Raw genomic sequence first — 27,349 nt, forward strand, 5'->3', positions numbered from 1 at the left:
GCAAGATAATTTTAACTATCACAGATTATTGCAAACAAATTCAAAATCTGACATCATACAGTTTACTACATATAATAGAAAACAACACATTTGTACACATACATGAGTTAAAGTGGAAACAATAAATCCAGTGACATTAAAAATATTTTATGTCTGTTCATAAATTATTTTATGATGAAAGCAGTGGAAACGGTGACTCCATCCATTTAATTACCTAATTTTTATGGCCTCTAAGTTTTAGAATAGTAATTACTCCACACATTCCAAGTGTCACCTCTCCCTTTTTGCTTCTCATGCACTAACTGGAGGTTGTCATTCCTATAAAATTTGTTCTATTCTTGTTTCACTTTACAAATTACAATGAAATTTCTTCCCTGCAGTGAATCTGAAGGAGTGTCTCCACTCGGCCAGCCTAATTCAGTCAAGCGATCCTGACTTCAGAATTCTAGAAGATGGCTCCATTTACACAACACATGACCTCATTTTGTCTTCTGAAAAGAAGAGTGTTTCCATTTTGCTTTCAGACACTCAGGGACAGGAACAGAAGGAGATGGAAATTGTACTGGAAGCAGGAGGAAGGAAGGTATATTAGGCAAGACTTAAGCACAATAATCTGCTCACAAGAGCCCTTCATCTCATCTACTTCCTTCTGTGCTAAAATTATTGCTCTTGAATGCTCACTTGTTTGTCTATTCCACTTATAATTAACATACATAAAGACTAGACTGTTTTAAGGAATAATAGGGCTATTTACAACTGGTGTAAAAATGAACAATGCAGTAGCCAGGGAGCAAAGTCAGAATATCAAATGTTTTCAGGTGTGGCAATAAGAGCAACCTACCTGCAGAACAAGGCAAGATGGGTCAGTGAAGATTGATTCTGGCTGGAGATGTGGTGCTCCACCCTGAGTGGCTTTCTCCCAAGTAACTATGGGTTTGAGTCTCTCTTTAAAGAGGAGATGAGACCGTCTACAGTTTATTCCCATCTTAATAGAACATTTTACGAGGTCCCTCTCTTCAGAGAATGCCGTAGGGCCGGTCCACCGGATTGGTTTGAACGTCCTGACTCTAAGCTCGTCTTGTTGCAGTGAGTGGTGGTAACCAGCGAGTGGGAAGGGAGAAGCTTACTGGAATTCACATAAATCTCACTTTAAGCAAACTCTGCACGATGAATCTGGTTTTATGAGATGATTTATTAATAAGGGACTCGATTTATAAGAGACTTTCCCAGCTAAATTTGTTTTGATTACAAGAACTCTTCATCAAATTTAGAATATCCTTACATATTACATATACTTTACATTTGTTATACATTTAGAATAAGGCTTACAAAATATTATTTTATGTCCAAATTGTAAGGTGTCTCCATATCACATAAAATAAAATATGCTGGAACACACGCTGACCTGCGTGTCTTTATATACGTATACAAATGCTTTGCACAGTAGCTAGTATTTTAACAAATTTTCATTGTACCACTTCTAGTGGAATAAAATCAATTCTTTTTTTTTTTTTAATAAATTTATTTATTTATTTATTTATTACTTTTAGCTGTGTTGAGTCTTCGTTTCTGTGTGAGGGCTTTCTCTAGTTGCGGCGAGCGGGGGCCACTCTTGATCGCGGTGCGCCGGCCTCTCACTATCGCGGCCTCTCTTGTTGCGGAGCACAGGCTCCAGACGCGCAGGCTGAGTAATTGTGGCTCACGGGCCTAGTTGCTCCGCGGCATGTGGGATCTTCCCAGACCAGGGCTCGAACCTGTGTCCCCTGCATTGGCAGGCAGATTCTCAACCACTGCGCCACCAGGGAAGCCCAAAATCAATTCTTTAATATTTGTTAATGGATTATCTCTTTTTAGGCGGATCAATATTTCTCAAGATAGCATCTTTCACCAAAACCCTATAAAGTTCTGGTTGGTTAAGTGACAAGTGATTAAATCAGGAAATAGGTGAAACTGGTTCTTAATCCGTGTGTGTGTGTGTGTGTGTCTTATTAATAAAAAACAGAACTTATGAAAAATAGAAATTGTTTGGGCATTATCCATGATATTGTTATATACAATCGTTACTTATTTTCTTCACGTTACTATATATGTGAAAATCATAGTATCTAGAATGATAAGCAATGCTATATTTCTTCACCTCTCATCAAATGCAGATTCCTAAGAGATATCCCAAAGATACAGACCTCAAGCGAAGCAAGAGGCGATGGGCGCCTATTCCGTGTTCGCTGATGGAGAACTCACTAGGTCCATTTCCACAGCACGTTCAGCAGGTACATTCCATCTTGTTTGATTTTATACGTTAGTTTTCCTTCTTTGTTTTTAAAACTTTCCATTTGAATTGAATTGAATTACTACCTGTTGGTACTAATAAAGATCATCTCTTCACCAGAACTAGGGTCCTATAGAAGAGAGTCAGTGTAATTTTATCACTTCCCTCCAAAAATCCCATTTAGAATTTAGAAACAAGTTGCATATTTTGAGTTTCTGATGCTTGTAGTTCTGCATCCAGATTCTCCTGAATACCCTGCCAGATTTTAGCATTCACGTACAGAGGACATGCCTACAGATTTTGCATGATTCAGTTCTCCCTTTAATTAGCACTTATCCTCACAAAAAAAAGGCCAGTATTTCTGTTTTCAAAAAAAGTGCTATCGCTGCCACATAACCTAGTGTAAGCATAAGCCAGTTTTGAAATTATGCAATTCATGAAGTATTAATTGTGGGAGGAAAGTTGCATTATTTCTGTTTTTTTAGTCACAAAATTTCCATTCCAAATAATTCAAAATCACTGAAATCATTACTATACTTTATAGGAATAAGAATAAGTGAATAAGAATTGTAAAGGAATATTCAACGCCAGGAGTTTTCCATACATATGCAGATAACTCAAAAGAATTTGGGATCAAATAAATGACAGTTTGTGGCTTTGCACCTTGCAGGATATGATTAAGAATTTGAAAAACATGGGGGACAGCGGGTAGACAAGCAGAGGAAAGAAAGAATAGATATGTAGGAAAGAGAGCAAGTGATACAAAATAAACCATCACAAGAGATTGGGTTAAAAATATTTATCACGACATATTTGCTCCTTTCCTAAATTGTCACTTATTGTTACAGGTCCAGCCTGATGCCGCACAGAACTACACCATCTTTTACTCCATAAGTGGACCAGGAGTAGACAAAGAGCCCTTAAATCTGTTCTTCATAAATAAAGACACAGGGGATATCTTTTGTATATGAAACATAGACTGTGAGCAGTATCAAGAGTTTCTGGTAAGATGATTGCATTATTAATTCAGAATTATGTTTTTTATTACTGGTTTAATATTTTCAAGCTGTTTATTTATGTATCAGAAGAATCAATTATTTCTTTTAATATTTTAAATAGTGTTCATGTGTAATATAAACTTCAAATTTCTATTGGTGCCATAGATGAAGAAAGATAATGGATGTCACAAGGGAAGAAAGTGGGGGAAAGAGATAGAAAATATAATAACAATGTTAAAGGACAGGTTTTGATCTGTATAATCCTGGGACAATAACAGTGAATTTTATTGAGTTTAAAGTTCTCTATAATAACTTAGCCCAATTATTCTCAAACCTGACTGTACATTATAAATCACATGATAATCAAAAAAAAAACCTGATGATCAGCCGATTTCCAGAAATTCTGATTTAACTGTTCTAGGATGGGGCCCAGGCAATTGAAAATTTGAAGTCACCCAAGGTGATTCTAAATGTATCTTGAGGTTAAGATCCCCTGCTTTAGCCTCTTGCGTTGCACTGACCTTCTTTTCTTTCTTTCCCTCTGACTGTCCTTCAGCAACAAATATCTTGAATTTCAATTTCTGTCCTCAGTCATGCAAAATGAACTTACCAATTCATCTTATTCCATCTAATCTTTTCCAAAGAAAAATTCTAACTCTTCTGAAAATTAAATCCTTTGTTTTTCTGTTTCAGCTTCACATATCTCCTTAGTGTTCTTATACCTAATCTGACATACAAGAGAAATTTACAGTGAGTTTCAGCGTGATGGTGAATGAAACTGTTTAAGCACGTGGTATCTTTGAATTATAAGAGTGTAGTAAAGGAATTCTTTGCTCAAGGAGTACATGAAAGGGAAACTGATACTCGGGCAGTCCAGAAAGTAATATCTTAGCAGACATATGAAAGATGAGTAGGAATTGGTGGCCACAGAAATGCAGCCATGAAAAAAGTCAATAAACGGTGCCATGGAGTGGGAGGAGGTAGCTAAGTGTTCTAGGCAAAGGCATCAGCAACAGAAAGACCCATCGGTTTAAAAGAAATCAACAAGAACAACAAGAAACCCTGGCAGGAGTGTAGTTTGAAGCTAAGGAAGACTGTGAAATATGAGGCTAGAGCAATGAGTAAAGATCAGAGTGTGAAGGACCTGATATTTCATGCTAAGGACCCTATGTTAAGGATGTCAAAGCACAATATAAGGTAGTGACATTTTTGAAACAACATAAATGTTCCACTTTAGGGATTTCATAGTTAAATAAAATGCTTGGATTAGAATGAAACATTTTCTGTATAATATTATGCTCCCTTCCAAATTCTCTAGAATAAATATACTTTACTCATAATAATATCAAACTCTTACCTTAAAAAATAGCTTACATAGGGTCTTATTGGAGAAGTATGCTAATCACTACTTTAAACATTTTGACCTTTTTATCAAAAAGCCAAATAAATAATTGATAAATATGTATATTTATATACATGCGCATGTAAATATATAAGTTCTCTGCTGCTTTTATAGCTTCTTCATAGGAAGAAAAGCTCTAACACTAGCAGTCACTCTTGTGGAGAAATAAAAAGCTGCCTGCTCTGTACGTTGTGATGTACACTTCATTTCTTATTCTGCTGATAACATGCTGTTTATGGATTTTTGAGGTCTTTAGCTGCTTCTCACTGGTCAATCTGCTGTCTCTTTTGGCTTCTTATTAAGATCATTGCAAGAGGGAAGGGAAAGAGAATAGTTTATAATTAAGATAAGTTACTGGGAATTCCCTGGCGGTCCAGTGGTTAGGACTCTGCACTTTCGCTGCTGAGGGGATGTATATGGTCAGGGAACTAAGATCCCAAGAGCCATATGGTGTGGCCTAAAATAAAATAAAACAAAACAAAATAAAATAAGTTACTTCACTACTTTTTGACGTCTTTTAAAGGACAAAGGAATAAAATAGTTTGGAAATTTTGCTCAAAGTTGGCCTTTTGAGTAATTTTCCTTCAGAATTACTTGTGTTTCTCTAGTTTCCATTAACATGCTTAAGGTTGAATTGACATTAAGAAACACCAACTGCAAATCAACAAAATTCATAAAGTATAACAAACCAGATGTAAACATGGTACAAGTTGTAAAATCACTTGAGACAATGTGGAATAGAAGCCTTATCTGTCAACGTAGAGGTTAAAATTAAAATAGTATGCCTCTGCTTTTCTATCAAATCAGTTTCATTTACTGTTTTATACTGGAAAGCTTATTTCTCTGGAAATTAGTGGATCTTCAGTATCTGCCACTTTTGCTTTTAGTCTTGGACAAGTCGCAACTTCAAGAATCTTGTTTTCTTCTCTGTTTTATGGGCTGCTAATTGTTGTCTTATCTACCTCAGAGCTGTTGTGATCATTAAATGCCATAATGCTGACAAAATCACCATATAAACAGTAAAGTTCTCTAAAAATATTCTAATGGCAGATCAAATAATGCACATATTCCAGAATTTTGTCCTCAAGACTGGGGCTTTTGATGGGATTTTCCAATTCTTTGCTTTTATCTAACCTATTTGAATGTTAAGTGTTAATAAATTATTGTTGTTCGAAATAATTTGATTTCCTTGATTATTGGGAACAGGGTCTAATTCAATACATATCATTACTGTGCTCCCATTTGCTCTATTGCCCCATGTTGTATTGTTTAATTTTGGCTGGTAAAGATTTTTCTGGATGGGTCACACCATTATTGCAGTTGGAGGAATTTGTTTTAAACCATTCAATGCATCTAGTCTTTTAGGGATTTATATAAGGCCCTTTTGCAAGTTTTTTAGAGAAGAGTTGTATAAGAAGTGAATTTTCTTCAATAATTCCAAGTTATTTTACGAAAGAAAGCAGCTGCAAACACTCTTCCTCTTTGAATGTTGAGGAGAGTCTGTACGTTTTATAAGTTTATAGGGAAAAATCAGCTCTATCTGGTCCCTTCTTACCTATCCAGCCAGAGCCTTACTATCTTGTAACATATGATTTCTTTTCCAGACACACAAGTCTATCCATTGTCTTTAAATTCATGTTGCTAGTTACATTCTGTACACACTCAGCTTTGGTGTCACTGCTCTCTCCCTTCCTCTGCCCAGTCTACACTCAATACCCCTCTCTACAAGGGTAAATTCAAGCCCCAACTTCTGTTGACAGCTGTTTACACATTCCCAAAGATGAGAGCAATTACAGAGATAAGGGCAAATTATAGTGCAAAAGGGCTAAAAGACATGAGGTTCTTCAAGCTACAGAAGAATTCAAGGGGGAAATATCACAATAGTAGACACAAGAAATTTAAATAATACTCTTCTAACTTAGCTAAAAATATGACTAATTCTACTAGAGTATAGTATTCTATTTATAGGTATTGTAACAATATTTAAATATATTATTATTGCTTTTAATATAGAATAATGGGAACTAGACTGCAAAACCATTAGTTTTATTGAGCTTTCTGAAACTGTTGCTTTAGTGATTTAGTAATTATGAAAATATTTATAATTAGTTTCTTTATCATATGAATATTAGTGGATTCTCCTAGGGATTCAGGCTGTGGTTTAAAGTTCAGCTGCCTTTCTAGTTTAAATCATCTTTACAATAATTATTTGAATTTTTATTTATTTTGGAGATGCTCAGCACATTAATAGTGAAAAATCAAACTAGTACCTGAAATAGTACCAGAAACAAAATCACTACATCTGAAAATCAGTGGAATGTAGAATAATGATATTTATTTGTAGTTGAGCATCAGGACCTATTTTAAACTACAAGTGATTATACAGCAAGAAGTAGATGATCATTTCCATTGAAGAGAAAAACTAGCAAAAATTAGTGTAAATTACAGCAGGATGGACTTAGGTTAGATAGGGAGATGTTTTAACACCAACGTGATGAAGTAGAAGAATTCATTACAAGTGGTCCCATAGAATGTTTATGACAGTTTTTACAGAGGGCAAACTTAAGGGGTGGTTTATTTTCCTAAAAAAAAAGATGGATGGAATTGAATGCAACAAGATATTTATTGGTGAATTACCCAATGTAAGGCACTGTGTTAGGTGCTTCAGTCACACAAATATTCTAAGTCTCAGGCTTCACCCCGGAGGACAATTGGAAACTAATTGGGACATAAAACAATTACATAGTTTTCTCTAGCCAAAACTCTCAAAATGACAGTAGTTTAAAGAAAGAAAAAAATACATCAAATATGAGGGGAGAGGGAGGGATTGATAGGAAGGCTGAATAGTGTGGTGGTAGCGGTGATGGTGGTGGTGGTGAAGTGGTGATAATATACTCCTGTATCCCTGAGTGCAGAATTTATTAAGATACAGGGATCAGACTGACAGAAATCAAAGTGTAAGTTTTATTACTGAAAAAGCCCAGCTGGAGGTTGTTTGGGGAAAAGTGGAAAAGGGAACAGAGAGAACATGAATGGTTATTTCAAAGCCTTCTGTCCTAGAGATTGGAGTGGAAATTTCTTCCCCTCCAGGTTAGCATGTGAAGATGAAATGTTTCCTTTCCACACAACAGTGAGGATTTTGTGTTACTTTGGTAGATGATAGGAAGATCATTGAAGAGTCTGGTTAGCTAATATCATGATTAAAATTGTGCTTTGTGGAAATGAATCTGACTCCTGAGGGCTACATAGTTTGGAGAAGGTCAGTTAGGACAACTGTGGGAAAGTTGGTAGGACATGTGTGTAGGATACAATATGAAGGTTGATAGGATACATTTGGAGTCACATGAGGATAATAGCATTGAGAATAGAAAAGAGAAGTGAATGACGGAGACACAGAAATGCTGTAATCTCTAGAACCTGGCAACTGACTATAATATAAGGCTAAAGAGGGGGAGGAGTTAGATACCTGAGATTTTAATCCTGGTTCATTTTAGAAAATGGTTAAGGTAGGGAAATCAGGAAGGCTAGCTGTGGTGAAGACTGAGTTAACACAGACTTCACTTTGGGCAAGTTTAGTTGTTCCTGTCAGTGAAGAAAATCTGTTTAACTCAACAACCAGTTACCAGAAAACTTCAGAAATAATTTGATGGTATTTAAAGAAAAAGGGCATTAAATCTTCACATTTGGGACCAAGATATATCATTTTGAGATAGAGTTTGGAATATATATATATATATATATATATATATATATATATATATATATATGATTTTATTAGCATTTTTACTACACAAGAAATACATGTTACTAATAGAAAAATGAGAAAATACAGGTAGAGAAAAGAACACAATCGAATCACCCAGAAATAGTTGATATTTATATGTGTATATAAATCTACAAATAACTAGAATCACATTTTGTATAAACTTTAGAAAAAACTACTTGTTATTAGCATGACTAGGGGAAGTCTACGTGCATTCCAACAAGCAGAGCTGCATGCAGTTAATTCAGGGAACAGAGTAGCCTCCTTCAGCTGGAGTGTGTGGTACTTGGTGAGAGAATAATGAGAAAGGATTGAAGCCATAGGGCAGGCATAGTCTGTGCTGCTGTGTTGTCTCTCTGTTGCGTAAGTTCTTAGTGACATAGGCCTTTGCCAATGATTTTTTAAAATATTACATCTTTTCCCAACCGCTAGGTTGAATTTTGTGCCTAATTTTTTATTCAAGAATTAGCTGATGGTGTTTGTCTACCTTTCAGATCTACATCTATGCAACTACTGTGGACGGTTATGCACCTGAGTACCCACTCCCCTTACTATTCAAAGTTGAAGATGATAACGATAATGCCGCATATTTTGAAGACAAAGTGACTGTCTTTAGTGTGCCTGAGAATTGCCAAACCGGTAAGTTCACATCTTAGGAAAAACATGAGAATTTTGCTTCAGTTGAATTCTTCATTAATGTTTTAGGTACAGTTATGCAAAACATTTTTAAATGCTTGACTTTCATGGATATTCTACATAAAACTTTGTAGCCTTATAAGATCATAGGCTCTTCAAAGGCAAACCTTTTTGTGCTCATTTTCTAGGCACGTGTAGAAGGCAGCTAACTGATACACAAAGTTACTAACTTTGTTAGATTAATCCACAATGACAAAGGCTGTTTATATTTTCTATTTTGATCATGTACATATGTGTCCCAGATGTATTTATAAAGCAATAGAGCATTTGAATCTTTATAAAGTCGCAATACATTTTCAAGGACCCAGAAATAGATTATGGTATGGCAATGCTGATCTGGCTTATAACAACATAGGCATTTCTTTACTTAGCTTATTTTCCAAACAAATTGAAAACATTTTAAACTGGTTTGATGCTCTCAGGACCCAAGATTGTGACCTCATCAAACCACAGGGCATAACAAGTCTAGTTCATTCTCAAAAATCGCAAGATATGTTCTTAGTTTCTATGTGCATATTTAATATTATTTTCCCACAATAAATGGTTTGCTAAAGTAACATTGCCAATACTCTGATTTCTGAGCCATAAAGCTTGTCCAGATGATATTCAGACTGTTGCATAATGTTTGTCTTGTATGTATTAACAATTCAGCACATTTAGTAAAATATAAAAGCATAAAACCTTTGTTATCATATGCAAAGCTGTGCTTTTCCTTTAACATTATCAAATGGGGAATAAAAGAAACAAGATATACAGAGAGGGTCCCATCCAAAAATGGCCCATGAACTGGATTGGGAGGAAGAATTTGAGAACCACTGTAACCAGCCGTGGGGTGGGTGTTCTCACATATGCAGAACACAATCATGTTATCCACAGTAGCCACCTAATTGAAGTTTCCAGGTTAGGGGAACTTGGAAGCATGTAGATACTTATCTACTTATCTGTAAAATCAGTCAAATTCTGGGTTTTTTGGGAGAATATGCCACAGCAATGCCTTGATTTTATTTTTGTTTGTAATTCAATTATATCGCTATTTTAAGTTGTTGACAGTATTGGATTTATCTAAACAGGAACTTCAGTGGGAAAAGTGACTGCCATAGACCTCGATGAACCTGACACTCTACATACTCGTCTGAAATATAAAATCTTACAGCAAATTCCAGACAATCTAAAGCATTTCTCCGTACATCCAGACACAGGTGTCATCTACACGTTTACTGGATAGAGAAATAATGAACTGCTTAATTAATTTCTCAATCACTAAACTGTGTAAACTGATCATGAACTCCCAAAGAAGTTACAGTAAGGCCCCCAGTGGCCACCTCTCCAAGAATGTTTCCATAGAGGCTATGTTTAGGGCTTCTCAGGACCCTTCCTTTGTCCCTACAGAGACTATGGGAAGGTACAAGGTCTCACTTAGAGATCATTGACCTGGTTTGATGTGTGGATGCTAAAATAGCTTTACATTTTGAAATGTTGTATTAGAAACATCAGCTTTCCACTGTACTGACTGAAATATCTCTATTTCTATATTTGTATTTATGGTGGCTTTTTTTGAAAAAAAAAATCAAAAGAAAATGTTTGTAAAATAGTCAGAGCCTGAGAAATGGCTATGAGAATCACAAGTTACAGGAAATATAAGTGTTCATCAGTGTACCTTTTTCCTTTTTTTCAGAAATGTGATACGCACAAGTTAATAATGGAAGTGCGAGACATGGGGGGCCAACCTTCTGGTTTATTTAATACAGGAACAATTACTATTTCGCTTGAGGATGAAAATGACAATTCACCATGTTTTACAGAAACTTCTGTGAGTATATCTCTGTATTCATTTATCTAGGTTCACTTACTTTTTCAAAAAACAAATCTGGAATTTGGTAGCTCTGTGAGATTACACATTTTGGTTTTAATAGCTACCACTTACAAATAACATTGGCAGAAAAATATGATTTCTGTAAAAATAATCAAATTGCCAGTTATTTCTGGATGCTAGGAAAATAGCTGCTCTCTTGGCCATCTACAAGTTCTTAGCTCTTGAGTTCATTCATGTAGTCAATGTTTCTTGGATGCCAAGCTCTGGTATCAGATTCTTTGTACTTAAATTCCTTTTATAGGGTGAAGGAGAAGAGGGCATCTGCCTGTGTTCTTTACACCTCAACTTCATAAGATAACGAAGGGACTAGTTTACATCTTCTGCTTTGCTGGAGAGTCAGTAGTACAGGTTGCCCACTGCCATCTATACACAGGCTCCTTCTGGGTTATATATGAGCAAACTTTTACTTAGGAAATACACTAAGTAAATAGTGTACTTCAGAATAGAGACAAATCTGAGGGCTTGAATGATTAGGAAAATCACCTCAGAGAAGTTGAAAAGTTAAGACATGAGTTAGTCTTTGAAGAATGGATAAGATTTGAAGCAGCATTATTAGTTTACTGAGGAAAGAAGTGAGTTTATGTGTTAAATGTGTAAATTCTTCCCATTGTAAAATTGCACATTTCCATATCACTTTGCTTTCTTTGTCTTTAAATATAACTTTGAGTAACAAAATCACATAATTAAAATCATTAATTTATAATAACAAGAGACAATTGTTTCAGTATTTTACAGAAGTAGAAGAAAACAGAATTGACTTTGAGATTTTACAGATGGCGGTGTATGACCAGGATTTGCCAAACACGCCTCACTCAAAAGCTGTATGCAAGATACTACAGGGAGATAAAAACTGCAACTTCAAAATTAGGACAGACCCAAATACAAATGAAGCGGTCTTGTGTGTTGTCAAGGTAAAAAAAATATATATATATACATATATATACTCAATATTTATGTAAATATACATGTAAATATACATATATAAATATATATACACATATATGTATCAAGCAATGCTTTACAAGATTCTAACTTACACTTGAGCATACATATATATATATATATAAAAGTAATTCCTGTATGTATATAGCTAGAGTGTTGCAATGCAATGCTGAAATGATTTATATTGTTTCACACATAAACCTTTTATTATTATTATTTTATCCTCATTTTCTCTTAGAGGAAAGGCATGGCCGGTACAAAACTGATTGTTCTATATACGAGGAAAACCAAGGCAGAGACATGTTGAATGAGTAAATAGATACTAGCCTTAGAAGCGGTCTTAGACACCCACTTATCTAAATTCCTTACCTTATGAAACACAAGACAGAGAGAAATGGAAGAATCAATAAAAAATCAACCTCTTGACTTTTCAATTCCCTTCATGATCATATTATACTTTTACCACTCTATAATGTATTTTATAAGACAGACCATTTACTAAATATTTAGCAGCTATTCCCATTAATTCCCCTATATTTGAGGTAGCCAGTGCTTTGGGATTTTTAAAATTTAATTGCATTTACTGGCTCAGAGGGTGATCACTTTAACTGAACTTGTTTTCTTTCTGAGTCTTTCTACCTACACTCCTCACTAACCTCTTACATCTTTTCTTGTTAATTTCTTGGAGACAGTGTATTTTCTTAAAAGTGATATGCATAAATTTTGCGTTCCTTATAAAACTTTTAGAAAATGTCCTTTAATTATAACACTGCTTATTTTTCCTTTCTTTTTTTTAAATTTCTTTTTAAAATATTTTTGGACTTTTTTCTAGATTTCTTTCTTTCTTTTTTTGTTATTTTGATAGATTTTAGTCTCTAATCATTTATTGTTTTGGGATTCTTTCTAGTTACTCAGTTCATGAACTAACAAATTCGTATATAATATACTTTGAAAAGGTGCTGCTAGATAATATGATTATATCTTTTGACTCAGATACTCAGAGTAACTGCTCCATTATAGCCAAATCTCATGTCCTAGTAGTCTTATTACTGAACCAAACTCAGGTCCGCTCGCCCGCTGGCAGTGAAGCCAATCTACTGACACCAGGTTGTAGTGAAGGAAAGTGCAGCTTTATTGTAAAGGTGCCAATACAAGGAGAACAGGTGGCTTGCGCTCAAAAACTCCAAACTTCCCTAAGGATTTTAGCAAACCATTTGTAAAGGCAAGGTGAGGGAGGGGTATCCCAGAGTATGTGATCAGCCCCTGCACAATTCTCTGATTGGTTGATGGTGAGGTAACAGGGTGGTGTCATAGGGGTTAACATTATCAGTCCTTAGGCCTGGGGGCTATGAGCTCATGGTCAACAAGTAGTTAACATCTTCCATTTGGTGGGGGGTTTTCACATCTTTAAAACAACTCAGGAAGTGCATCAGATACTATTATCTAGGTACTGCAGAAAGGAGCTAAAGCAGAGGATATGGAGGAGAAGTCTGCCCTGGGAAGGCCCCATAGGGTCCTGCTTGGTTACAGTCTATCTAATTATTTTATATACTTAGCTTAGAGGGACTTTTGCTAATTTAGTTATCACTGTTATCCCATTTGATAATAATAAAATAATGAGAAATAGTCCATATGAATTTATTCAAACACTTATTCTGTATTTCTATTAGTATTTAAACTTGTAATAAAAAAAAAATGAAAGCAGGACCTTTCCAAAGGAAAGTAAGAAGAAAAATTGGTTGAATCTTAAAAATCAACAATTTTGCATTTGATAGTGTTTGTCACTATAGGAAGCTAATTATTCGTCGTTAATACATTAGCAACAACTTTTGGTAACATTTTATACATAAAAATGATTTTCCCTTTTGTGCTAAAACTTGGAATCATAGTTATGTCTTCTATATATATATGTATATATGTATAGACTCATTATGGTATGTTTATCGAACAGTCATTGAACTATGAAGTCCATCGCCAAATGGTTTTGCAAATTGGTGTACTTAACGAAGCACAATTCTCTAAAGCAACAAACTCACAAACTCCTACTATGTGCATTACAACTGTCACTGTTAAAGTTAAAGACCATGATGAGGGCCCCGAATGCCAACCACCAGTAAAAGTTATTAAGAGTAAAGATGGTCTCCCCGTGGGCACAACACTCCTTGGATACGAAGCAGTGGATCCGGACAGCGGCACTGCTGAGGGCTTAAGGTAATGTATTTTCAAAATTTCCTTCTTTTTAATTGTGATGATAATTGATTTCAAATTTAGGAACATTCTATGTATTTTTAGAATGACAGATTTTGAGATTATGTCCGCTCTTTGGTTTGAGCATTTACACTTGATTTCTAAAAACTAGGTATAAGAAGATAAGAGATGAAGATAACTGGTTTGAAATTAATGAATACACTGGTGACTTGAAAACTGTAAAAGTTCTAGATAGAGAATCAGCATTTGTAAAAGACAACCAATACAATGTTTCCGTGATTGCAATGGATGCAGGTGAGTGCAATTTTCTAGAAATAAAATATAAATATAGCACATATTTTAAGGAAATCTTGGAGCTAAATTTAAATTTGTTTGTTTCCAGATCAAAATTTAATGCAAAAAATGTTTGCATTATGATTGCTTAATTGCTTGGAAACCACCCTTTTTAGGTCCCAGTGCATCACTAATGCAAAACTTGGAGGTGGTGAATGGCCGAAGCCCCAGTTTCGAGGTCCATATTATTTGACTTTTTCCATGGACATAGTGGCATCATCAAGGATCCCTATTTTTCTCAGGAGTACAGATTTAGTACTGATTTGAACTTGCTGGAGGGATTCAACCCACCTACAACAGTTGGGTTCAGATAGATTTGTTCTGAGTCTCTCTTACTGGGGAATAAAACACTTATCCTATTTCCTAAATAAATGGTCAAACGATGATTTTTAATGTCTTTTGCTGAGGTTTGCAATCATTCTCCAAGGTTAATTCTAGAAACTGTTTTGTGAAGAAATGTCCTTCCAATGTCCTAAAGTAGAGATCTCAAAATTCTTTTGAATATATCCTCCAAGCAGTAAATCATTTTTGAATATGAACCTTTGCAGTGGAAGCCCTGTCAGTTGGCTTCTCTTTTTGTTATGCAAGTGCCTGACTTAAGCTTTGATTGATATCTCAAATAAACACATTGCTAACCACAGAACTAGATCAAGAGCCAGGCTGACCTCTACCCCATCTCCCCAGGCTCCTTTGTTTTAGAGATCTTGGTTGATTTCAGTAACTCACCATTCCGGGCTGCTTGTTTTTTCTCTTCCTGTGCTTTAAATTCCTGCTTTTGTGTTTTAAATTCATCAATAGTGAGCCTGTGAAACCCAAGGCCCCAGCCTCCACCTCAATAAAAGCAGAATCCCAGGTGTTACTCCCCTTGCCCCACCCCGTCCATTCCCCACAAACTTACTCTTGCTGTGTGGCCCCATGTGTGCCATGTAATTTCCAGGACTTGTAAGTAATAAACCTTTTTTTTTTTTTTCAGTGTTTCCTGATCGTTATGCCTTAGGGCATCTTGCAATCATTAGAGCAATCACAAGGGCCAGTTCAGCTACAACCTTGGTTATTGATAGGCTGAGACCAGTCCACAACCACTCCCATATATTTACTAGTGTGTTTATTTATATACATATACTACTATGCTAATGTATACATCATAAAAATAGATATTAAAAGAAGATGATAAAAAATATAAATAGAAGTTACAATATGGCATTCCACCACACCAATTACACACTCACTCATTTGGGGTAAATTTCCATTAATGATAAAGGTGAATGAACTTGGGCTTTTATGACAGCCTATGTTTTTGACTATCTGCTTAATCTAAGATGGTTTCCATTATTTTTATGGTTAGCATATTTTTATACACTAGATGTTCAAAACAAACAAGCTGGTACGGCAATGTTGTGGTCTTTTTCTATAGCATCACTGAATTTCTTTAGAAGGAATGGGCGAGTGTAGGAATAAACACATATCAAATCCCATGGAAATAAACAAAAGTTGAAAGTAAGTCATGAAATGTTTCATGTTTATTCATTTTGCCCATTGATATTTTGATAATAAGATAAAGACAAATGTTTTCTCACATATTATACCCATACTTTTTTCTATAGCTTTACACTAAAAGCCACATCTACGAAAACAATAGATTCTCTGAGGAGAGACAAAGGTTAAACTAATGAAGATACTGCTGCTTATGATTTATAGAGGAAGGGCAAACCAGTTCATCTACATGTGTCCCATTCAGGTTTTTTCCTTACTTCCTCTCTCAGCCTTGGTCTATTCCTGTTACCCTGGGATGGAAATAGTCTGTTGCACGTCATAATCAGTGAGATGACCAAGCAGTTTGAAAGAACTATGCCCATGAGCCAAAAATTTTTAGGTTTCAAAATCTGAAAGAAAGCCTCAATTTGAATATTATTACTTAATCATGCGCATATGATCTTCCTTTCCTCTTGATACCTCTCACACAATCTTTTAATGTAATTCTTTCAGTATAAGTAGGAAAAAAAATCTACTAAAGAATGGGGAAAACATTAACTGAGAAATATAGTTCATATTGCCACTCCTTTATAATCCTGGTGATTTGCTACTTCTATATAAGCAAAAGTGAAATCTGAATGGTTCAGGAACACAATTATGATGTCAAACAAGGATTTATATTTACTCACTTATTCCACAAATGTTGATTGTCTTTTAAGTTCCAAGTACTAGGCCATGAAAATTAGGATTCATAAGACAATGTCAAATTTTCACACAATATCAGTTGAGGGATTATTATGTTCTCATAACAGATTCCCTGGTATGAAAATTTTCCCCATCAAAGAATGTATGGATATCATGAGAAGTGGAAATCAGTTAAAGAGTTGCCCACCCAGATTAAAGGATAAAGAGAGGAAACCTCACGGAAATGCAGAAGCTTGGTGATAGAAAATGAAATACTTTTTGGAGAGAAGGAAAATATGGAAAACAGATATAAGAAATTAACTTGGTCTTTTGGTGACAAAAGAATGTCTTTAAATACAGTGATCATAGCACAAAGAAATGAAATGTCGAATCTAAACTTTGTGACTCTATGCCCCAGGCCCATGGATAACCTGGATGTGCTCAAGAAGTAAAGATAAGGGTGCTATAAATGTTAAAGGAAGACCGTATGGTGTCATGAAGGATTTTGTTTATTTGAACTTTAATCCATTTAATATATGCTTCCAAGGGCCAAATATATAATTACTTATATTTCCAAATGAATGTTTAGTTTTGATGCTCATAAATATTTTATGATGATGATCTAGGTATTCCAGCTTTCTTAGAATCCGGTTTATTTCTGTGTATTTTTTGTGTCAATTTTTTTGTCCGTCAGGCTGGTTTCCCTGCTTTCACTCTAGAAAGCACTGTTTTATACACCCTCCACCTAGAATTAGACTGCCCCTCCTGTTTGAAATTCAGGTCCCTTTGCTTCTTCAAATGAATGGCAGTGACATCTTCTGTAGTAGCTCTCACTAGTCTTTGTTCAGTTCTTTTTTTTTTTTTTAATTTATTTTATTTATTTTGGCTGTGTGGGGTCTTCGTTGCTGCACACGGGCTTTCTCTAGTTGTGGCAAGCGGGGGCTACTCTTCGTTGTGGTGCGCGGGCTTCTGATTGCGGTGGCTTCTTTTGTTGCGGAACACGGGCTCTAGGTGTGTGGGCTTTAGTAGTTGTGGCACGCAGGCTCAGTAGTTGTGGCACACGGGCTTAGTTGCTCCGCCGCATGTGGGATCCTCCCAGACCAGGGCTCGAACCACCCATGTCCCCTGCACTGGCAGGCGGACTCTTAACCACTGCGCCACCAGGGAAGTCCCTGTTCAGTTCCTCTATGAACACCTTTTACGCCCTCCTTCCCTGGGAATAATATCGTAATTATCACGGGTGATGTGTCTTCTCTATAAAAGGGTGCTCTCATTGTTTCTCATGTACATTCTTTTCCTCCAGCTAGACTCTGAACTCATTTTCATACAAGGACCCTTATCATTGCTAAATATTTTTTTTACCAAGCATCTGGCAGAGATCTTGGCATGTTTGCTTCGTGTAGGTACTGATATTTGTCATTCCTCTGTTGTTTGAGAGCCCTGTGAATCTCCAGGTGCAGGTTGTGAATTTCACTACCAAGAACTTTGCAAGTTCAGGTGCATAATAGGCACCTGGAACAGTTAGTTTTAATGTATTATAGAAACTTGAGTTCAAATGTTTACAAACACTTTGTTACATTCGGCTGTAAAAAGAATTTTCTTAAAATAAATATTTCAGGGTTGTCATGTGGAAGAGGTAAACATTTTGTGTATAGTCCAAAATAACCCATGAAAAAATTGGAAATGATTAGGAGGTGTATTATAGCTTGATAAGAAAGAACCTGAAAACTTTCTAGTGGTTAATTAACGAGTTCTGTACATGGAGTGGGCTGATTCATAACAGTGAACTTCTGGTTCCTGGAAACTTTTAAATAGCAATGGGGAACTCTTGCTTTTCAGAGTCCCTATTGTTGACATGTAAGTTTAGATTTTAGTTAATACAAGATGTACTTTCTAGCCCCAAGATTATGACATTCCTTACTCACCGATACTTGGCATTTGCTTATGTGCTTAATTTAAAATAAGGTTTAGAAGTAGACAAACATACACACTCAATTACATTTTCACAATCTTCAACTATTATCAGTAATTACTTATTTTTTGCTCTATTTCCCAGAAGTAAGGAAAAAATTTGCAATCAGTCTTTCATAGTTTTAGAAGGCATCTAGGACTTTGTTTTCAGCTGCGGCTTTGACTACTATCCATTTTAACAATTTCAAGTTTTCCTCTTTTTAACAACATGCTTAAATCAGATTGTGATGGAAAATAATCATTTATGTGATGAATGTTGGTAGAATTTTTTTTTTTTTGCTGCACTGTGGCATGCAGAATCTTAGTTCCCCAACCAGGGATCAAACCCGCATCTCCTTCATTGGAAGCATGGACTCTTAACCACTGGACCTCCAGGGAAGTCTCCCTATTTCTTTATTAGATTTTTTTAAAGTGATTTCTATTGTTCCTTAAAGAGAAATAGTTCTCTGCTTAAATTTTAAAAAGTAAAATCAGAGCACACATGTTGACTCACAGGTAGTATCTGTAACTATTTTTTTTTAATTAAAAAAATAAAAGCTTCTTTTTTCCCATTATTCACTTCTTTGTTAGGGTTTAAAGTTGTTACTTGTATTCAAATTTATTTACAAATTTATGGCAGTCCCAAATGTTTATATGCTATTGCAGATTTTTTTAAATAAAAGTTGTACCTCTCTTTATTTTTTATTTTTAAATAAATTTATTTATTTTATTTATTTTGGGCTGCGTTAGGTCTTCGTTGCTGTGTGCGGGCTTTCTCTAGTTGTGGCGAGTGGGAGCTACTCTTCATTGCGGTGGCTTCTCTTGCTGCGGAGCACGGGCTCCAGGCATGCGAGCTTCAGTAGTTGTGACATGTGGGCTCAGTAGTTGTGGCGCACAGGCTTAGTCGTTCCACGGCATGTAAGATCTTCCCGGACCAGGGCTTGAACCCATGTCCCCTAAATTGCCAGGCAGATTCTTAACCACTGCACCACCAGGGAAGCCCCCTGTATCTCTCTTTAATTTCTAGATATTGTAAAACTTGTCCAGATAAAATAGGTATATACTGCAGTTAACTTATGTAAGTGATTAATTTAAAAGTCACTTTGAATAAATTAATTTTTTAGTTATTCAGCAGAAAAAGTTTCACTGAAATACACTATCCAATATGGCTTAATTGTTATTTCAACCTAAAAAGAAAAAACAGATTACATTTACACATGATTTATGGTAGTCTTTATGATAAATTCAATATTTATGCACCAAAATTTAGACTAGCATTCAAAGCAAAAAAAGTGAGAAATTTCATCAGTTATTTTTCTGTTTATTTCAATTTTGAAAGCTTACCATTTATAGTAGTTTGTAATTTTATTACAAATGATAAAATTTGAACATGTTCTTTAAACTTCATTATCTCTTAAACACCAGTAATGGGCGTTATGTTAATTAAAAATATTTATTTAGACTTATGTGTGAAACATTAGGCCAATAATAGTGGAGAGCTGGAGATGAGTAACAGTTCTTATTCTCTCTTTTTTTTTTAATAAATTTATTTTATTTATTTATTTTTGGCTGTGTTGGTTCTTTGTTGCTGTGCGCAGGCTTTCTCTAGTTGCGGCGAGTGTGGGCTACTCTTCGTTGCCGTGCGTGGGCTTCTCTTGTTGCAGAGCATGGTCTCTAGGCACGTGGGCCTCAGTAGTTGTGGCTCGTGGGCTCTAGAGCGCAGGCTCAGTAGTTGTGGCGCACGGGCTTAGTTGCTCTGCGGCTTGTAAGATCTTCCCAGACCAGGGCTTGAATCCTTGTCCCCTGAATTGGCAGCCGGATTCTTAACCACTGCACCACCAGGGAAGCCCAACAGTTCTTATTCTTAAAAGCAAATTGATTAAATTCGCGGCAGGCGGGGGATGTGTGAAACTTTTTTACAGTTTATTCAATTAATTTTTTTACAAGTCTAAAAACAGTAAGTGCATTATATTCAATGTGTTAGTATTAAGTTTTAAGTTAGCCAAGAAATACTGTGCCCAGATCACTAGGCTCTCAAGATGAATACAACTTAGCCCTTAGGATGAACATGTTCACAGTTCAGTGCGTGAGCCAAAGATGAACCAAGGGTTCTGAGAAATTGAAGGAGAATGTGGCTACCATTGTCCGTAGAAGTCACAGCAGGTTTCATGTGGAGGTGATATTTGAATGGATTCTTAAAGGATAATAAGGTTTTGTCAGGCAGAGAAGAGAAGAAACGTATTCCCAGCAGTGGCAATAGAATGTGCCAAAGCTGCACACAGGAAGGAGCACACCTACTGAGTTTGATGATCAGTTTTACAAAGTTTGAACAAAGAGTAGATGAAGAAAAAGGTCAGGAGAGGAAGTCAAGGAAGTGACTATGACCAAAAGTAAAGTGTTTTTATTTTAAGCATGAAAGTATGTTCTTCCTAAAGAAAGATGTAAGAAATCAATTTTCTTCTTAACTGGTTATTCATTAGTGACATTACTTGTAATCTCATACCTTTTAGTTTTAAAAAGCACCTCAAGATATCATCTGATACAGCTACCAAGCTCCAAGGAAGAGTAATGTCACTATTTTGTACTGGTAGCAATGCTATTTGTGGATCGGAAAGTGTATGAAATTCCAGTTCAGACCACTAGTAGAAAGCAGATGTCAACTGTACATCATAGAGATTGCTGAAAATAAATTTTAAGTGAAGAAACATCCTATTTTTTGTTTTTCTTAGATAACAGATCTTGCCCTGGAACATTAGTAGTTCTTTTGCAAGATGATAATGATTACCCACCACAAATTGAAAAAGAAGTGACAATTTGTCGGCATGATAAGGATTTTGCTGTTCTCAAACCTGTAGATCAAGATGGACCTGATAATGGGCCACCTTTTCAATTCATTCTCGATAATTCTGCCAGCAAACTTTGGACAATAGAAACATTAACGGATGGTATGTAGTTATGCTAAACCTTCTAATCAATAGGAACTTAAGATTGTGGTCTAGATTTTCACCTTAGTTCATTGTAATAAATAAATATTAATTTTAGTAAATTATTTTATTGATCCCAGGAAAAGGATAATACCTTGTTTTTTAAAGCAATGAATAATATACTTATGTTTAGACTCTTGTTCTGAATATCTTTAAGAAAACATACAAATCCATTTTAATATAATATTTGAATAATATATTAAATATAGAATAGTATAGGTAAGCATAGAGCAATGTCAGTTAATTTTCCTGGCTTTTCAAGAAATCAAAATCTGTCTTTTTTTCACATAGGTAAAACTGCCATTCTTCATGAACTGCAAAATCTTGATTATAACTATTATTCTGTGCCTCTCCAAATAAAAGATAGACATGGCGTTTCTGCAAAACACATGTTATCAGTGAGAGTATGTGACTGTACAATTCCATCTGAATGTAGAATGACTACTAAAGTTCCGAGCGATGCAAGGCGATCAAATGCAATACTTGGAAGATGGGCTATTCTTGCCATGGTGTTGGGTTCTGCATTGTTGTCATGTAAGTATAATTATCTAGAATGTGTTAGCTGAAATGTTATCTAATATTTTTAAAAACATATGGCAGTTCTTTACATCAATGACATTTATAGCCTTTGATAAATGTGTCCTTTTAAAAATCTTGCACGAACTCTATGGCTTGGGGTACTGAGTCATAGAAGAATAAATCTATCAGTAAGAGCAGATTAAATTTAAAGTAATTTTCAGAACTGTAGCCTTAGTTCGTCCAAGAATTAGCTGTGAGACACTAGGTAAATCATTTCCTCTTCTTTAAGTGCTTTTTCCCACGTGTGAAGTGAAGAGGTTGGATAAAATTAATGTTAAGATTCTCTCCCATACAAAATATTATAGTCTCTCAACCAGTCACGTTCATGTAGTGAATGCACAAAAAGAGTTAGTGGAAAGAGTAGTTTCAAAATTTACTTAGATGTTTACGCTCAACGTTATTAATGTATATTAATGAAGTGATTTAGCATATATCTTAATAAGACTCCAACGTGGGGGAAATGGTCATATGGTGAGCCACTGAGGAAAAGTAATGGATGCAAAGAATCCTAAGATTTTGCATTCTGCAAACTGGTTTTGGGAGATGCAAAGGTGATGGAAATCACTACCCAGGCTTCTCCCCTTCCTTCCTCCCTCCCTCTCTTCCTCTCTGTCTTCTTTCTTTTGTTTGCTCCTTTTCCCTTCCTTCCTCCCTTCTTTCTTTTTTTAACAATCTATTTGACTACATACAGCCTATTTGCATTTACAAACTTTTCCCATAGTCTTTACTTTGTCTGTGTTCATTGATTTGTGTTCCAGGTTAAACTGGATATTCCTCTTAGCACTTGATGTACACCTTCAAAGCCAGGCACTGATTTTACATAATTGTCTTTCCTGTTTGATTTATGCCTAATGTTCTTTGTTTTATGATTCTAAGATCTTTGAGTTGTTCTGTGTGGATTTTAAATACCAATAATACTAGCTTAAATTCCAATCAAATGAAGTTACTATTTCAGTGTGGAGGAAATAAGGAAAGCATTTAATTCTGGACCTGGGAAGAGAGCTATTAATAAACTATGTTCACTTCATCTTTCTTCCTTTTTATTGATTTGCATCTTATTTAGCCTAATAACATAACCTCACTAAGACAGAGCTGGTCTGTATACTAATACATTTGTTAATATTCTGTTTTAAATTTTATGACCCAAAGAGATCTCTATTTATGGAACAAATTTTTTAAAGTTCTCTGAAGAAACTTTAAAACAAATCAAATGATTCAAATGATTTAATATATACCAGCATGAAAAAATGCTATTTTACTTATATATTTTTATTTTTTAGACATTTTGTTTACATGTATCTGTGTTACTGCTAAGAGTACAGTAAAGAAATGTTTTCCAGAAGATGTAGCCGAGCAAAACTTAATTGTATCAAATACTGAAGCACCCGGAGAAGAAGTGATGGTAAGTCAGTTTTCACTTTGCTTTGTATGGTGGTTCAATGATGACAGTTGATTATTATATAAAATAGTATAATAATAACAGCTAATGCTTATTGAGCACTTATTATGCCAAGCAGAGCTCCAAGTGCCCTGCATGTATTAATTCACTTAAACTTCAATTCTATTGTATTAGTTTCCTAGGGCTGCAATAACAAAGCACCGCAAACTGAGTAACTTAAACAATTGAAACTTATTGTCTTACAGTTCTGAAGGCTAGAAATTAGAGATCAAGGTATTCACAGAACCATGCTCCCTCTGAAGGTGCTAGGATTCTGTTCCAGTCCTCTCTCCTAGCTTCTGATAGTTCCTTGGCTTATGACAGCATAAATCAAGTCTTCATATGGCATTCTGTGTGTGTGTGTGTCTGTGTCCAGCTTTTCCCTTTTGGATTAGGGACCCACCTTAATTGAGTATGACCTTATCTTAATTTAACTAGTTACATCTATAACGACCCTATCTTCAAATAAGACCACATTCTGAGGCACTGAGGGTTAGGACTTCAACATATGAATTTTGTTGGGGGGGGGAGGGGATACAATTTAACCTATAACACCTATGATACGGGTACTATTATTATCCTGATTTCATGCATGGGGAATAGAGAGGCACAGCAGGTAAGTGATTAGCCCATGGTGGGAAATAAATGAAAGAAAATTGTTAGTTTCAATTTGATTTATTCATTTTAGGAAGCAAATATTAGACTCCCCACACAGAAATCCAACATCTGTGACACAAGCATGTCTGTTGGCACACTTAGTGGCCAGGGAGTCAAAACACATCAAAGTTTTGATGTGGTCAAAGGCTGCTACACTTTGGATCCCATCAAAGGAGGCAGACATCAGACCTTGGAATCTGTCAAGGGTGTAGGACAAGGAGTGACGGACACCAGCAGATACACATACACCGACTGGCACAGCTTCACCCAACCTCGGCTTGGCAAAGTAAGTGCCAGTGTCTTCAAGTTCATATTACATGAAAGTAAACACTACTTATAAATCAGGATTTCCCCAGAGTTTTCCTCCTCATACATCTGGAGCTCATCACCTTTTTCATGTTGAATTATCATAGAGATAGATGGATGTTAGGGCCAAACCCAAAGAGAAAAACGATCTTGTAAAGTTCAATTTTTAAAATAAGGTTTACAAAACTTGATCTAGGAGTGGCATATGTAGGCATTTTATACTTTAGGACGTGTAAAAAGACTGATAGCTTCTTCCCTAAAAGTTGCCAGGAAAATCACCTAGAGTGAAATATTCGTTATGGAGTACATGTGCAGATCACAAATTATAAATATTTTTAGTATGTTGAATCCTCCATGTGGTTATGAAATCCTGACTATCGCCATCAACCAGATAGATCGTTAAGCTTTTATTTGGGGTTTTAGCTCCTTGTTTTATGCTCAGATCAATCAACATAGATTAATATTAGCCAGGTAATGTATTATATTATTATAGGTATATAATAGTGTATAAACGTAAGAATCATAGCTTATATTAGTTTCCCCCAAATATGTGAAAAAGTTGCAGAGATACATTTCAGTTATACAATCTCATGTTTAAATGGGAAATTGTAAACTAGTTGTGTGATGTATGTGGAGCTTTTGTTTTCGTCCATGTGTTCAGTAGGAGCATTTATATATTTGCTATGTTTTAATAATGAATATAATACAGACCAATCATGTGCATTTTTTATATGTAGGAATCCATTAGAGGACACACTTTGATTTAAAATTAAACAGTAAAAGGTAAATCAAAGACATTATTTTTATGCTAATACATTTAGGTGTTTTTTAAAAAATAATAAAATGTGCTTTTTCAAAACAGGAGGTGTATCTGTATGGAAAAGACGAGGAGCATAAACAGTCTGCAGACTATGTCCACTCCTCTAACTATGAAGGAAAAGAGTCTGTGGCCGGTTCAGTTTGGCTGCTGCAGTGATCAGCCGGAAGAAGAGGGGTTTGAGTTTCTAGATCATCTGGAACCCAAATTTAGGACCTTAGCAAAGACATGTGTAAAGGAATAAATGTGCCTTTTAATAGAGTAACACATGCACATGTGTTACGAATGCACATGTAGGAGTTTATTGAATGTAAAATGACAGCAGCATCTGCTAAAGTGTTTGTTTATTGGAAGTAAACTTCCAGTCATATAGATAAGGATACTATAAATACGAAGCTCCCTCTAATTCTCCTTGTCTGAGATAACTTCCATGTTCTCTAGAAATAAATGTTTCATTTGTTAATTTCCATTTATATGCATGTACATATTGCCCTTTCTAGGACTGTACTATGTGCTGTCTTGCACCTTCTATCTGAAAACTTATGTTACTTGGTATGCTCTGGAGGAGTATATGGGGGAGCTAGTGAAAAGTACAATTTTATTTTAGATGAAAATTAAATATTTTCTTCACAGTCTTGGGGACAATTATGCTTTTAGAAGTATTGTCTTTGGTGCAAGAGAATTGCTTCCTCTATCTGAATGGCTCTGTGCTGAAGGATTCTTTAAACATTCTTTGATACAGTCTCCAACTGGTAAATAAGGCTCATCTCCCACTATATTTTTCACCCTGCGGAGGTGCTCCCAGCTCGATCCTGAGATCTCTGTCCATGTGGATGCATCATCAGGTTCCTACAGGTTCTAGAATTGTTGGAAAGACATGGACCAGAACAAGCTCACAGCAATTTGAGCTGCTGAGATTTTTTTTGAAGGATCACGTGAGAGGATTTCCATGAAAGAATTGCAGCCTTGATACCCATGGGTTGACTGAAACCCACAAATGTGTTTTGTTTGCCCACCATGATGTATTATTACTTTTTAAAAATATAAATACCTTGGCAAGGACATGCTCTCTCTAGTGTGACACACGCCACCATCTTCAAGTATTTGGGAAACTAGCCCAGCAGGCATTAGGCTTACAACCCTCATACACAGTGCTCCGCCCTTTGAGTATGCTAAAGATTGAATGACTATCTGACCTGGAACCTAATACTCAGGCTGCATTGGTAATCACTTTCAGAAAAATTGTCTGGCATATATATGTTAAAAAATTGAAATCTATTAACGCAATTCTTACCAAACATTTTTTGAATGGTGATGGATAAAAAAAATGAAAACATGAGTTAATAAACTATTTTGAATATATAGCATTTTAATAGGACATTATATTTTATTAATTTAGAAAGAAACCATTTATTTAAATAATATTTTAATAGTGTTTTGTGCCAAACTCTATAGATTTATACACATTAACTGTATATATCACAAGGATATTTCTCGTTCAGACAAAAATAATTTTTTTAATCTATTAGCTAGTTAACCTTTGAAACAAATGAGTATCTGATCTTAAATTTTGTGATTAGTCTCCTTATTCTTACTCACAGTTTCTAAGTAAAGGTGTTTCTTGATATGAAGTTGGATATTAGAGCAGAAAAACAAAGTAGTTTTTTTTTTGTTTTTTTTTTTTAGTAGTTTTAATAAGTAAGATTATATTTAAAAGGTGTCCATTTTTATAGCCATTGTCAGTAAAATAATTTTGGAGAGTAATGCAATTTCTGGATATCTGTTATTTGATGTACATGTTACTCTGACAATGATACCAGCTTTGAAATTTTAAAATATAATATTAAAATTTTGGAAATATATAATAATAATGTGTTAAGTTATATTCTTGAATGTAGATGCAGTATGCTTGCTAAGCAATTAAAAATCACTAGTCGAACATTAACTTACATGTTTGTTTATGTCTTCATATTTCTT

General features: G+C 35.3%; 1 protein-coding gene across 1 annotated transcript in view; it reads left to right on the top strand.

Annotated features, from left to right (window-relative positions):
- The window catches only part of DSC1 (desmocollin 1), a gene marked incomplete at its 5' end in the record, with an annotated part of 30,609 nt that extends 3,578 nt beyond the window's left edge, over window positions 1-27,031 (top strand). Inside the window, 17 exon segments of the mRNA XM_082354416.1 lie at window positions 381-583; window positions 2,154-2,270; window positions 3,118-3,237; window positions 3,241-3,273; window positions 8,927-9,071; window positions 10,199-10,334; window positions 10,336-10,357; window positions 10,804-10,938; window positions 11,727-11,912; window positions 13,895-14,154; window positions 14,303-14,445; window positions 21,321-21,536; window positions 21,867-22,109; window positions 23,435-23,556; window positions 24,281-24,535; window positions 25,418-25,516; window positions 25,518-27,031. Of these exon segments, the coding sequence (XP_082210542.1) occupies window positions 381-583; window positions 2,154-2,270; window positions 3,118-3,237; window positions 3,241-3,273; window positions 8,927-9,071; window positions 10,199-10,334; window positions 10,336-10,357; window positions 10,804-10,938; window positions 11,727-11,912; window positions 13,895-14,154; window positions 14,303-14,445; window positions 21,321-21,536; window positions 21,867-22,109; window positions 23,435-23,556; window positions 24,281-24,535; window positions 25,418-25,516; window positions 25,518-25,616 (2,534 nt within the window). The 3' untranslated portion in view covers window positions 25,617-27,031.
- Window positions 27,032-27,349: the final 318 nt, after the last annotated feature.

Source organism: Balaenoptera borealis (genome assembly GCF_965194805.1).
Source record: "Balaenoptera borealis genome assembly, chromosome: 14".
NCBI classification, from domain to species: Eukaryota; Metazoa; Chordata; class Mammalia; order Artiodactyla; family Balaenopteridae; genus Balaenoptera; species Balaenoptera borealis.